The sequence below is a fragment of the Haliotis rubra genome, unplaced genomic scaffold, assembly GCF_003918875.1.
Source record: "Haliotis rubra isolate DU_JTF1 unplaced genomic scaffold, ASM391887v1 Scf11, whole genome shotgun sequence".
Classification (NCBI taxonomy): Eukaryota; Metazoa; Mollusca; class Gastropoda; order Lepetellida; family Haliotidae; genus Haliotis; species Haliotis rubra.
In genome coordinates, this window is record NW_025765003.1 from 3,384,490 (window position 1) to 3,399,856 (window position 15,367).

A 15,367-nucleotide genomic window follows, 5' to 3' on the forward strand; every position below is an offset into this window, starting at 1 on the left:
TGACAACTCTCTTTCTTTCTTCTTTTATTTTGGTTTGTAGGTCATCGGCCCATGTACAATACGTGCAAAAAGAATACATTTTCGTAGAATAGGAGTAACTGTACAAAGTAATTCAAGTAAATGGCTAATTTTGTAACATTTTTCTATGAGCAAGAGCTTATTTGATGTAATTGGAACAATTTACAAGGGTATATCTACAATTACTAGTTAATATATTAATGGCAATTAGTGACTAAATATAACTGACTATTTACAGGAACATACCTATCTCTAATTACATTGTAAGCATTACACTCAAACAAAAAATGTATAACATTTTCATTCACCCCCTCTTCACACATTCTGCAATACGTATCTACATTCACACCTCTTATATTACACAGTAAAAGGAGGGAATTTAATCTAAGAAGGCGAATATTACTTGGTTGATGAAATTTACATAATATTCAACATTGACACCTCTCATCAGTGAGTGGGTGAGAGGATGTGTGTTTAACATCACTTTAAGCAATATTAGAAATATATCATAAGAGGAACCTCATAAATTGGCTTCTCATACCTGTGTAGGGACAGAAGCAAACATAAGTCCTAGGCTACCTAGCACCCTCATTGTCACAGAGCATTAACGTGTCAAAATATAACCAGCTTGTCCAGTTAGGTTCCCGTACTGACCTCTTCCACTGTGGGCAGTTTCTCTCCCTGCATGATCTTCTCCCCAGGGTGGACAGTCTTGTCTGAGCAGTCGATGATGATGTTGGGTACTCCAACTCCATCTTCCACCTTCTTGTTGGGGTCATCAATCTGATCACCATCCTGGCTATCACCATCAGCCTGAGCTGCAGCCAGAGCAGCCTACAGCAGAGGGAACAGCAGACGTGTTCAGGAGTTACAGAAACAGAAGATGCAAGACTGTGGTAACACTGTAGAGCAATAAGTGTATTTGGCGTGTAGGGAATCTTGATTTTGATGGGTTTATGTTATGTACTGTTTTGAATTTTAAGCCCATGTTTGGATATTTTGTGATTCCTGTCCTACATCATTCACCCTGAAAACTGAATAGCCAACTGTGACTAGGTTCCTTTTCTGAAATCAGCATTAACTGGTCTCCACTAGGGGATTGTTATCTATTAGAAGGAAGGATGGCTTATTGGCATTTATAGAGATGGTTATGAAAATAATAACAAAATATTAAGCACTTTCAACATTTTGTCTTTTTGTGGGATGGTTATGGAAATAATTAAAAGGACATGAAGTGGGGAGAGGGTTATCCAAAAATATAACAAGTAGAGGAGGGTAATTACTTTCAGTTCATTAGTACAAAAACCTTTCATATATTACTGGTCGATAAATTCTTAAACATTACTGATTTGGATCAAACGAAGGCAGTACATTTGTGTCATTCCACAATAAAAATCCAAACAGGGTTTGAAGACTCACCTCCTTAGCAGCCTTCTCTGCCATCTCTTTCTCCAGCTGTCTCTGTCTCTCCTTCTCTTTCTCCTTTTCTTTGTCATGCTTGTCTGGAAAAAAGAAACATCACTTTCACACAAAACACAAGGTTTTAGTATCAGTTCGAGAGAATACTCCAACAAGATGAGTTTTCATTTGCCCATGGTTTGTCTGTGAAAATATAACTCATGACAATGCTCCAGTGTTAACTCAATTCATTTGAAATTTAGCCTGCAGGCTTCCATGCTGACCAAAGCAATGGCTATTACTGTCCTACCTTTCCCCTTGCCCTTCTTCCCTGATGGAGGATGCTGTGCTCCATCCTCTTCTGACTTCTCAGATGGAGTTGGGGGACGTTTGATCTGTAGGGTAGTTCTGTCCCAGAACTCAAGGAGATGAGTCAGTTCATTCTGGGCATGCTCAAAGGTGCGGAACCTGCATAGATAAGAGTGAGTGTTAACGCTACTTACAGCAATATTCCAGAAATATCACGGCGGGGGACACCAGAAATGGGTGCAAAGATAATAGTCCAGAGTGGATGTAAATTCACATCCATGATCACTGGATTCTGATACAACTATTGAAATCAACATGGCAGACCTTATGAGGCACAGACTACACTCCATTTACTTACCTCTGCATGAGCAGTATCTCTGCTTCCTTGAGTGCATCTTTACCCTCTCCATCTCCACCAGCAGTACCATCCTCCTTGCCCTTACCATCCTTCTTCCCATCCTTGCCTGCCTTCTTCTTTCTGTCATACAAGTTGACATGAAGCTTAGTGAAAAGCTGAAGTCATTGGAGTTTGACGGGTGTGTGGCGAGTTGTGTGGATGAGATAGTTTCGGGACATAGGGTAGCATTGGTTTGAAGGGATAATTTGTGGAGATAGGGCTAGTTTGGCTTCAGATAAGTCTTTGGAAATGACAGCGTTGTTGTTTTTGGTGAATTAGGTATGTGGCGAGTAAAATTGTTAGAAAACGCTATTAGCAGAAGTTGTATGGTAATCAAATACTACTGGCAAAAATCAACATCCACAATATAAAGACACCTCTTTGTATTTTTTTCCAACACTAATTCTGCTTGAGGTTATCGTTAACATACATCACCAATACTCTTTGAAAATATTTTTGTTCAATTTTGTTCAGTTTTGTTCAATCTGTATGACACTAAAACTTACTTGTCATCAATCTGTGTGTCAGACTTCTCAGTCTGGTGGGACTCTGGTCTCTCTGTGTTGGAGCCAGCCTTGGCTGTGTGTTCACTGTCATGTGGCCGCTGACCACCCTGGGACTTCTGCCCCACACGATCCTGGCTCGGCTGGGTGGCGGCCTTGCTGGCCACGCCCTTCTTATCCTTGTCCTTATTAGCATCCTTGCCCTTCTTTGTTTTCTTTGGTTTATTACTGGAAGAAAGGTCAAGGTCTAATGAAGGGAGAGAACTTGCCATGGAAATCACACTTGTCTCAGCAACTATACCATTTCATTATCATCATTATTCTAGATTTCAAACGTGGACTCAAGTGCACAATATGCCACATACAAATATATTTAATGTCAGGTTATTTGCAAATCCATCAAATCCTAGAAGCATAAATAGTGCAGTTTCAGTAATTAAAAAAAACCCTGTCAGAAATGAGAAATGAAGGTATGACAACCCATACATACAACTGTTGCTTGTAAACTTGTAAGCTCTGATAACACTTTTGCTAGTGTGTATGTAAACTACATATGGATAAAACATAAAATATTTCTAATTTCTAATTTCAAATTATTTATATGCTTTGGGAATTGGCTAAAGAATAATCACATTTATGTTTTTAAATGTGGAGAAAGCAATACCAGCATATAAACTGTGGTGAAAATGGGAACTGACTCATAACATAACATGACAGTTCCACTTGGTCAGCATCACAAATACTTATCAGCAGGGATCTCCTTCCAGGTCAAGTGAAGTGAATGATATGTGTTTCCTGTTTATCATTCCAAGATGGCTGATTGTGCCCATATAGATGCTAAGATGAGTAAGTGAGTTGGGTTTTATGGTGCCTTTAGCAATATTACTGCAGGGGACACCAGAATTGGGCTTCACACATTGGGGATACCCATGCGTGGAGTCGAACCTGTGCCTGGGCATGACAAGTGAACACTTCAACCACTCGGCTACCCAATCACCCCAGATGCTAAGATGATCACTATGTCATGCAGTCATCACTGAGCAAGCTACTGTTCAGGCAGTACCTCTTTCTACTCCTAAATGTGAACAACTTAAGAATGAAGAAGACTTAATAATATACTAGTATATAAAATAATATATGGTTCTGTGTTATTTCATGCTCAAATCTAAGTACAAATAGCATGTGACAACCTTAGAATGATGGTGTTACTGGAATTTACTATCAATATGAAGGATACACAGCATAAGATTCTCAATACTTCACAGAGCTTGTATCTACCATGTACACTACGACCTTCCATATCGGTGAACACAAAGGCTGCATTGCTACATGATTATGACCATGAAGATCTGGGTTAGACTTGGTCTTCCAACCCATGCTTGCTGTAAGATGCGGCTAACAGGACCGGGAGGTCAGGCTCGCTGACTTGGTTGACACATGTCATGGTATCCCAATTGTGTAGACCGATGCTCATGCTGTTGATCACTGGATTGTCTGGTCCAGACTCAATTATTTACAGACTGCCGCCATATAGGTGGAATATTGCTGAGTGCAGCCTTAAACATTGTAAACCAAAAGTCAGTGTGTTCTTTAATCTGATTGGTTGAAAAACATGACTGAATGGTTTTCGATTCGCTGAAATTGCAAGACTATTCACTGTGTATTAATACGTATAAATAATCGGTACTTTTTTCACTTGATGTCAATGAGTGCAGACAGAAAAAACGCATGTGGACCTTAGGTTCAAAATGAATTCCTATGCTTCAAATACTCAACAACACCCAGAAATTGACCAACACATAATGTTTATCTCCTAAACCAAACCAAACCAAACCAAATAAATGGTTATGAAATGTGTCTATTGTAAGCTAATCAACAGGGCCCACTGATCACAAAAGTCAAGTAAACCCTAGTCCACTCTCTTTCTGCAGGGCAAAAAACCATGAGAAGTGTTGCCACTTGTGTGATATAATCTAAGTGCTCACTGATCTGAGCACGCTGTGGTTTCCCTATCACTCGAACCAGGCCATCTATGTCTTGATCTTTAGTTGAAAATAGTGACACCATAGCTAAGTGTACATAATATATACCAGTGATGAAGGAGCATAGCATTGGCAACAAATACCCTCATGTTTCATGACAAGACCATGGGGTGTATACAACATGAAGAAATCATAATCAACTCATGCATGGAGCTTGTAGATTATACGAAAACCTGTGAACATGGGCATGCTGTTTTTATTAAGTCTTAAAATTCCTCACCAAGGTATTTCAGACATAGATGCAACAACGGCCCTATCAGCATTAAGAGAGAATAAAAATGACGTCATGAACAATTCATATACCAAGCTGTATTTCTATGAGGCATAAGTGACAATATATTGACTCAAATTATCAAGTGAAAATCTTGAAAGCTTGCAACACTAACTTTATTAACATACTGTATTGCCTAAGATAATGTAATGTTAATGCTTATATAGAATCTTATTGATGGCATGGAACAACTTGAATATCTTCTCAAGTAGATGGGACAAGAAATAATTACTTACATGCTTTCTTCTTCCAGCCTCCTTCTCTCTTCTTCCATGGCCTCAAGCTCTTTCTTAACTCTCTCCTTTCTTCTCTGTGACACGAAAAGCAGCCATTGTATACCATTTCCACAGTTATTGATATTTCAGATCTAATCTGGGAAATTCTACAGAATCTTTGCTGATTGCTAATAATTGCAATAAGTTGATAGGTGCTGCCACCTACTTCTTTATTGAAGACACCGACATTTATCAATAATAACTTCTTTCCTATTTGCAGTGACATTTCATCCTTAAACATCTCATGTGTTCATGTTCTTCAAACTTGTAAATGCCTCTCAAAACATACTTCTTGATTCTTTCTTTCTTTATCTCAAGCCTCTTCTTGTCCACAACAGCCTTCTCAGCATCTGTGAGGGCATCGTACTCATCCTCTGACATGTCCTCCAGCCTCTGTCGCTCCTGCTCCTCTGCTGCACGTGCCTGGTTCTCTACAACAAGCACACCCAGTGTTGTAGGGAATGACTTGGTAAATGTGTTAGACTGGGGTGATGCAGGTCTAAGATGTTGACCACTTTGGTGAAAAGCCATGAGTACAGGTATGATGGTAACAAACCAAGAAACATAATCATGGTGATTCTTGGATTCAAGGGCGGTGGGGTAGCCTAGTGGTTAAAGCGTTGACTCGTCACGCCGAAGACCCGGGTTCGATTCCCCACATAGGTACAATGTGTGAAGCCCATTTCTGGTGTCCCCCGCCGTGATGTTGCTGGAATATTGCTAAAAGCGGCGTAAAACGAAACTCAGTCAGTCAGTCAGTCTTGGATTCAAACCCATGATCATAGATTCGGAAATGCCTAAGGGAGGTAACACAGCACAGACAGTATACATGATACCTTTAACAAGATACAAGATGATACTCACCCTGGGTGTGAGGTGATAGAAAGCTACCGATTCACTTCTAAGTGAACAGACACATATTTCAGAGTCAACTGTATAAGAAACCCACATGTGCTTCAGTGTGGGGAAGGACTGAAGATCTACAATCTCTTTCTCATTCTGAATTTTCTATTTGTAAACATGGTTTAACTTGACCTTTATCAGCAATTGGTGCTGTACTCGGGACCATGTGCCACTATCGCCCTGGGTACCGTCTCACCAATCGATCGTAGCACTAAGATGATCCATACTCCTATACTTTACCAAAGACTTACGGCAGTCGTAGCACTATGATAGCTTTGTGAAATGGGGCCCTGGCTACCCCTTTATGTATGATAGTACCGAATTCAAAGACCACGTTGTTCTAAACGTTGACAAGATCATGTCTAATGTTGATGCAGAGAGAGACAGACATGGTTCAAGAATACATGTTGACAGCATGTGTAGAGGTCTCTGGATAATGAGCTCACCTCTCTCTTCCATATCTTTCTTCTCCTGCTCCTTGAGGATGTTGTAGTCCAGCTTGAGTGTCACAAAGAAGATAAAGCGACGGTTGTTGAGAGACTTCAGGATGGCATTGGTTGTGGTGAGGTAGTTCTGGGAGAACAGTGTTTCCAGGCCATCGAACACCACACCCCGATGGCAGTCATCCAGCTGTGGGGACAAAAGTACCATATACATGTACCACAGAGTGAGTAAAAGCTGTTTTAGTTATGAACTGAACAACATCTAAGCCATAATTGTGTCTGGGCCAGACAACCCAGTGGTTGATAGCATGAGCAACTATCTATACCCCTGTGTTGTGATGACTAAGCCCCGATTTCTCGAAACAAACTTCAGTTTTACTCAAATTTCAAACTGAGTTGGACAATTTGAAACAGATGAATTTGTAACTAAACTGCATTTTTTAAATAAAAAAGCCCAAACAACTTAAGTAATCTATCCACCAAACTCAAATTGTCTACTATGTTTGAGTTTAATATCAATTTCAGTTCAACATGTGAAATGCGTTTTCTCAAATTTGAGTAAAAATTCGAACTTAAGTCAAAACTCAGACTTAAGTTTGTTTCGAGAAATCGGGGTCAGGTCACACATAGTCATCTGATTCTCATTTTAACTGACTCTCATGAGAAGCAACGGTACATGTGATATTTTCTGACCTTTATCACCACACATGTCCCTGTATAAACGATGTCTATTTTCTATTAGTCAGTTAAATATGTGACCTAAATCTCAAGATTCATACAGAAGATGAACCTTGCAGTTGTTGGGTGACAGTTACTGTTTCTAACAAGTGTTTGCAGGCTGACCTACCTGCATCTCTCGGCCAGAATTTCCACCAGCAGCTCCTCGGGCAGGATACAGCTCATCAGCCCCTCCTCCCCAGCCACCGAAGCACTGACACTGAGACGGCGGGCAATGGGGGCTGCCAGGGGTGGGGGACTACTTGGCACCTGCATGATACAACACATCAATCTCACTACCACAGAGTTTAACCAGAACTCATTGGGCAGACCACTTAGGCACACTGGAGAGCAAGGAGGGGTGAAGTACTTCAAGCAACAACACATGTCAGTCCGTTTATCATTTGTTGTCACTCACTTTGAAACTTTGATACTCTGCACCCCACCCTTTACAAAGCCCCTGGATCTGGCTCAGCCAGAGTACCAACTTTTTGCCTATATCTTAATCTGAAAACTGAAACTGATTCCTTAATCTGAAACTGAGGCAAATACAGTGGAACTGTATTGTCTCAAACTCGTTGGGACTGGAGAAATTGTTATCCAGGGTTTGACCTTATTACCAAATGACCTAACAGGGACTGGACTTTCTGACACAACCATGAGTGACAAATCCAAGTCTGAGATAACACGATTCGACTCCATATGAGACAGTGCCCTGAGAATAAATGGCTAAAACAATACCAAGGAGAATTCTCTAAATTAACCAAGTCTTTAAAAACGAAGCATTAAAAATCACCATCTACCTGACTGCCTGTGGCTCCATCTACGGAGGATGTGTTGACTCCAGTCTTGGCTCCAAGGACACTGCCACCATGATGCTTCTCCTTGCCTTTCTGTTCAGAGATGGTGCTTGTCTTTCTGTTGGAAACCATGGAGGCTGCTCCACCTACCACTCCACTGCCTGGAACTAAATATGACAGTCCCCAGTTGAGCTGCTGTTACCCTCCTTTGGTATGTCACAACACAGAAATTCTGCATGTCTAAACATTCAAAGACAGATTGAAAAACCCAAACTCTACAGGCTTACAGTGTAGCTCATAGCAACACTGACAAATATATAACAGCAGGCCCTCCACCATTTCTGCTGACCATGGGAAAAGGAACAGTAATTAAGCTGACCTCTCTGGATTCACTTTCCTAGAATTAAAACAATGAAATTTCTACATGAGACATTCTCAAGTTTTAATGTTTCCTATTATATCAATGCAGTCTGTTTTGGGGGCCAGCGTTCCATGGTTTAAGGCACTTACCGGTTCCCTGTGTGTGGGCAGTGAGAGCCTCCACACTCAGACCTCCTGCCTTAGTCTTCTCAGGGTCATCTGGCTCCAAGCCCTTGATCTCCTCGGCCTTCCTTCTGGCGGCTTCAGCACACAGTTCCCTGGCCTTGAGACCCGATGGAGTGTTGCCATTGGATATGGCCTCAAGAACAACCCCATCTACAGAAAGTATGGCTGCCTTGTAGCGTTTGGCCAGCATCACCACTGTGCTGGATTTGCCTGCAAAAGAAACATCAGTTGATGGGATTTCCATGTGTGACTGTATAGTTATAAGTGCAAAGATCATCATCAGCCTGTTTCTCAAATTACACCTTACATCAGCACTTTTTCTGCAGTTGGTGATTCTGATTCTGAAGTTGATTATAGTCACAAGATAGTCACTCATTGTACTTTAAAAGATTGTTGAGAAGGTTTTACACATTGATGAAAATTTCATGAAACTGCCATACAGACTTCTAACTTTTAAAGTAAATCAACTTAAAGAGAAATGAACAATTAATACATATCAAGCAATGCCCTCTGCACAAACACTTTGTAGGAAGACCTTCAAACCTGACCATCCAAAAACTGGGATTTCAGGACAAATGTAATCTCGACTAAGGTGAACTGAACAGGTATTGTAATATTGAGTTATTCATCCTGGGAGTTACCTGACATTGGTGGTCCATGTACAATGAGACTGATGCCTCGTCGGTTCCGAGCCGCCTTGCCTTCAGGAGTAAGGTCGATACCAAGATGTCGGGCAATGGCAGCAGACACTGGAGTGATTTCCAGCTCTCCAACACCAACTGTGTTCTCCTTGTCTCTTTCTGCAATACAAAAGATGATTCCTCCAATAATCATGAGAACATGGTTGACTATTACATCCTCCCATCCATGACAAGTTAGGCACTGGTAAGAGACTTGGAAAAAGGGTTTCCGTACCTTCCAAGATTCATCTTTCTTAATCTTTTCCTCTTCATCTGAAATAGTCTTTGGTGGTGGTTCCCGGGGTGTCATCTCCCGAGATGGTACTGTCATGACAATGGCTGGTGCTTGTTCTGTGTCGTCATGCTCCTTGCCTTCCTCATCACCATGCTCTGTTGTGACGAGAGACAGATAAAATTGTTCATACAGCATCACACTATTTTCCCCATATACACTCTTCGCAAACTCAAATTCCTGTTTCTCTGAGTGCTACAGATGTGGATACAAGTGACTCAACCAGGATTGTTTGTTAAATGCTTAACATCTGCCTCAGCAACATTCCAGCTACAGTCAAATCCCGATGAGTCAAATCTCTGGGGACCAAGTAATAAATTCGACTTATCGATGTATTCCAGACATAGGTATGTCTATGAGGGTAGAAAAAAAAGCCTAAGCATTTGTTTATCTAATGATTTCCCTATCACTAACAGGGCCACCTTATCAGTTCCAGTCTGATAAGCACAGACAGTGATTTCCGTAAGATCACTAATCTGCCTTTTGAACTCACCCGTCAAAGGCGGAAAGGTGTGAGCCGCGCTGGTTTGTTAATTGGATCAGTTTGCTACACCAATCAACTTCTCATTGACTGACTTCAGCTTATGTATACAAGATCGCTGTTGTTTGAATCTCATGGGACCAAATGTTCTTCTCGAGTCATCGTTGTATTTATGAGACGAATTCGTGTAACCGGTATTCAAATGATGACAACTATAACAGGGAATGGTCGGGACCGACAGGTACTTCGAGTTATGCATAATATTTGAGACACCGGCATTCGACTCATCGGGATTTGACTGTATATGACAGTCGTTGGTGGATTATTGAGCCTGGACAATAACTGACACGAGCATCGACCTACCCAATTGGGATGCATCATACTTGACCACCTGAGCCCTTCAGCTACCTCTTGACAAACATTGGTTGCTGCAGACCAATTCTAAACCCACAGGGTCTCAGCCAGGTAGATCAAACGTTGACAGTATGAGACAATATGTATCAACTAACTATCAACACACAATCATCCAGGATACGGGGCGGTGGGGTAGTCTAGTTGTTAAAGGGTTTGCTCATCACACCCAAGACCCTGGTTCGATTCCCCACATGGGTACAATAAATGTGCGAAGCCCATTGCTAGTGTACCCCACCGTGATATTGCTGGAATATTGCTAAAAGAGGCATAAAACCATACTCACTCACTCATCCAGGATACACATTTTAAACATCCAACCCTCCCTGTAGTTTCCTCTTATGATCTAGGTGAATCTAACCGGAATCACTAATGGAAAGAGTAACAAGATTGACCTTCTTTCTCTCTCTCTTCCTGTTCTCTCAGAGCTGCTTCAGCTGCCTCCTCTGCTTCCCTCTTGATTCTCTCCTCTTCCTCCAATTTCTTCATTTGCTCTACAAAATATTTGTTCAAAAGACGTGTAGCAAACTATAGTTATAATGAAAGAAAAAAGTTAGAGATCATTAGTGCTTCATTCTTTCTTACCATCATAGTGGTCGAGCAGCTCGTGTGGCAGTTTGTCACCGGGGTTGCGAGGAGGGAGAAGTATGGTGTTGTACTCGTCATACCCCTTCATGAGACGCAGCACCTTCTCCTCCTCCAGGTAGCCCTCGTCACACTCCAGGTTGTAGAACTCTATAGGGAAGCTACATGGGTTCTTCACCACAATCTCCTGCTCATCTCCACTGCTGTGAGGCAGGATGGGACCGAACTCAACCAGGTTGCGATCAAACTCAAGACGAGGCTCAAGGCCCTGACCTCGACAAAGCAACAGGATCCTCTGACTGCTCTGAGAAATCCTGATCGGTATACGATTCTCGTAGCATTTCTGAAACAGCGAATAATGTGTATCTATTAACAGAGACTCAAAGTTCTACCAATGTTTTTGAGGACATTATCAATATTGTTTGTCTATTGTTTTAATGCTGCACCTAGCAATATTCCACCCATATGACTGCAGTCTGTCAATAACCTCGTCTGGGCCAGACAATCCAGTGATTGATATTATCAGCAACAATCCACGCTGTCTGAGGACACACTATCAACCACTGACTGACTGACTGAGTTTAGTTTTACGCTGCTTTTAGCAATATTCCAGCAATATCACGGCGGGGAACACCAGAAATGGGCTTCACACATTGTGCCCATGTGGGGAATCGAACCTGGGTCTTCGGCATGACGAGCCAATGCTTTAACCACTAGGCTGCCCCACCGCCCCCCACTTTCAACCAAGTCACCAAGACTGAGTACATCAGGTTGCCTCTTATGACCAGAACAGGTCTAACCCAGAATCCCTACAGGGTTCATCTGTTCACAAAGTACCGTAACAGTCAGTAGTCCACAGAAGCAGAGAGTGGCACAAAGTTATACAAAGAATTGTGAAACACTGACCTCTTCGGTAGGCATGAACTTGACCTGTACATTGGTCCTCTGGCCCGGCATCAGCATCCCAGTGGGGGGCATGATCTCATAGTGCTGTGGCTTCTTTTTCTCCTGCCGCAGCTTACGTCTCAGATGCATGGGGATGTGGCGGTCAGCCTGTAAACAGAGATTCAACTTCAACGTTTCACAAAGATGGCTGACTGCCAGACAGCAGTCCAATTAGTTATATTTCAAAACTTAAGTCTTCTGCTGTTTCTGTTACAGAGGAGCCTACTCCAAATTGTGTTATCATATACCATGCTAAACGTTTTTGATTTTCATTAAAACTATACAGTCATTCCTGATTATGTACTGTTTTTAGAATTACTACATTTAGATGTCAAACATCTCAAATATTCCTAAGTCCACAAACTATTCAAAATCTGAAACATTTCAACTGCTTGTATATGTGACTATGCCAGCAGTAACAACATTATCTAGTTGAAATAACTGGCAATGTTTTTTGTGACAAACTTTGTGACATATTTCATCCAAAGTGTTTTGGCTGCATGTTTTCTGTAATAGGATTGCAATGATGCCAGGAAAATATACTTGACGGTAACAATGCTAACTCTGTATTACCAAATTTGTTCAATCAACATCTGTCTTAATCTATTAAAGGCAAAAGTTCCTTTGATCCAAAAGTTCTTAGACAAAGCAACCACTGCACTTGAGCAGCTAAGCTCCCCTACACTGACCTGTTTTCTGTCCTTGTCTGAGAGCTGTGAGTTCCACTCACAGGGCACCTGCTGGTGGTTGTGAAGCTGTACAGTGATCACTCTACACTCCCCACACCGAACATCCCCAAAGTCCAGCATATCATCAGATATCTCCATGTCAGGCATCGTTACATTGGCCCGCAGGCAGATGGCTACTTGGGGTCCATTAACAATCTGAACAAAGACAGCAAACATTTTACAAGTTTCAGAAGCAGCAATGGGCTAATATTTACCTGCCATTGTTCGTCATCACACAACAACACTAACAAGTGTTTGCCACTAATGTGGCAATGTCCCCCGCCGCTAAAGAAGAATGAAATATTTATAACATATTTACTACTTTTTTTTTGGGTGGTCACATACAAGAAATGACTGGTGTCTGCATAATCCCCCAATGTAGGCTATCAACATTGAAGACATTGGATGCAATTTTTTATGAGATATCACATTTACATCAGTTTGAAAAGTGGTCAAATTGGCGTGCTGACCTTGAAGATAAGGTCAAGGTCACCCAAATCAAATGGTGTCTACGTGATCTCCCAATGTAGGCTGTCACCAAATTTGAAGACATTGGGTACAACAGTTCATGAGATATCGCGTTAACAAGAGTTTGATAAGTGGTCAAAGTGCAGTGGTGACCTTGAAAATGAGGTCAAGGTCACCAAAACCAACTGGTGTCTTGGGTACAACGGTTCATGGGATATCGCGTTAACAAAAATCGGGACATACGTACGGACGGACCCCGCTGAATACATAGTCCCCCGTTCCGTGTTTCGGTGGGGGACAATAAAGAAATTGCTTTCCATGCTTTTCATCAGATACTTACATTGATAGGAACGATGGTCTCCACTTGCCCCAGCTGCAGATTGGCTCCTCTAGGGTCAAAGGACACAACAAAGTCTACAGTCTCATGGTCAGGAGCACCTGGCAGGTTGCGGACACGGTCCAGTTCTATGTGGAAGCCATGGTGGTGGATGTTATCCCGCTCCACCTGGAAGGACGCGAGGGAACCAGCCGGTGTTGGTAGCATGGACAACATGGGTCCTCACAGTTCCCAGCACAACATGGCCAAAGTCCAGGATATACTCTGGCAGTCGGGGCCTGGACAGCAAAATACAAATTAACATGAGACAGAATGGCAATATACATCAAATTATGGACAAAGGGAAGGGAATACCCTATTCAGAAAAATTGTACAGCATTCCTTCACTCAAATTACACAATATTCCTTGTAGATCAGGTTTTGTGTAAATATTAGTACTGAGTCGAACAGGAACTAAGCAGCAGAATGAATCCATGGCGACCTACTTCATCTTCATCTTCTTCCCTCTGCTTCTCTTGGAGTCACCAGTAGCATGTGTGTCTCGACTTTCGTTGCTTGTAGGTGGTGTTAGTTCATACAAGTCAGCTCGTGCTGACCCCTGCTGTAGCTCTAGGGCAAAGTCCCGTACAGCAATACGTTCAGCCTCCATCTGGAGCTCAAGGTCAGAGGGTACCGATTCGTGCTGGAAGGATGAAAGTCATTGTATAACAGTGACAATCATTAACAGAATGTTTATTCTTTGACTTTTAAGTTTCTTTCAGAAAAATATATCAATAATAGTGATGCAAAAACAAGTCAAAAGTGCTTTTCTCTGAATTTACACTGAGTGAGTGAGTATGGTTTTATGCCGCTTTTAGCAATATTCAGGACTAGCACAGTGGGGGACAAGAAATGGGCTTTACACATTATACCCATGTGGGGAATCGAACCTGGATCTTTGGCGTGACGAGCGGATGCCTCAACCACTAAGACTACCCCACAGCCCCCTGATTTTACAGGAAGTCAGAACAAATGTTTCAAATTAAAACCAAACACAATCTCTTGAGAAATGATAAAAACTAAAACCAGTTTCACATCAAATCTGACTATCACTGACAGTACACAAATACACATTGAGAACAACAATTCCACATCCAATAACAGTCTGGTCTACCTGGACAACATGTTCAGTCATCCTGTGTGAGCGCATGTAGGTGAGAGCGCTGGTGGGTCGTTCTGATGCATGATGGTCCAGTTTCCTGACCCCCTTCGTCAGGCTCTCCTTGGCCTCCTTCAACATCAGATCATAGTGGAGGTCAGGATCCTTGAACCTTGGGAGATCCAGAGATATCCGGGGAACACGCCTTCGCCATACAAGTTGATGATGTCAGGTTCGAAGTGAGCTACCTGGATCATGAAGTTCTTGTGGAACTTCTCTGGTACTCCGGGCAAGAACTTGACAGTCACTTTCTGCTCACTCAGAGGTTCAATGTAGCCCTGAAGCAGAGATGACATTACTGTGAAAGCAGTATAAAAGGTGCGAGGCAAATGCGAGGTGAATGTGAGGTGAGGTGAGGTGAGGTGAAATTGGGTTTAACGTCGTGCTTGAGAATATTTCGCTCATATAACGACGTGCATGCGTGTGTATGTGTATGTGCAGCTGCTTGTACTAGCCCAGGCTGGTTTTATAGTGCTAGCCCACTGAGATACCATGCCGCAGTGAAGCATGAATACCCCACTTAGACGCATTATACTGACTCTGAGCTGACAAGTCCTTGTTATACCCATTAATGCAGAGTACCAGGCAGGGAACCAACAAGTACCATATTTTAACGTCTT

General features: G+C 42.1%; 1 protein-coding gene across 1 annotated transcript in view; it reads right to left on the minus strand.

Moving 5' to 3' along the window:
• LOC124285510 (hydrocephalus-inducing protein homolog) overlaps window positions 1–15,367 on the minus strand; it is an 89,044-nt gene that overhangs the window by 35,875 nt on the left and 37,802 nt on the right. Inside the window, 21 exon segments of the mRNA XM_046721754.1 lie at window positions 673–852; window positions 1,438–1,520; window positions 1,727–1,884; window positions 2,084–2,203; window positions 2,629–2,853; window positions 5,175–5,243; window positions 5,479–5,644; window positions 6,563–6,746; window positions 7,403–7,546; window positions 8,080–8,243; window positions 8,587–8,832; window positions 9,264–9,692; window positions 10,882–10,980; window positions 11,072–11,414; window positions 11,978–12,124; window positions 12,706–12,900; window positions 13,553–13,729; window positions 13,731–13,827; window positions 14,035–14,231; window positions 14,703–14,881; window positions 14,884–15,025. Coding sequence (XP_046577710.1) covers window positions 673–852; window positions 1,438–1,520; window positions 1,727–1,884; window positions 2,084–2,203; window positions 2,629–2,853; window positions 5,175–5,243; window positions 5,479–5,644; window positions 6,563–6,746; window positions 7,403–7,546; window positions 8,080–8,243; window positions 8,587–8,832; window positions 9,264–9,692; window positions 10,882–10,980; window positions 11,072–11,414; window positions 11,978–12,124; window positions 12,706–12,900; window positions 13,553–13,729; window positions 13,731–13,827; window positions 14,035–14,231; window positions 14,703–14,881; window positions 14,884–15,025 — 3,744 coding nt within the window.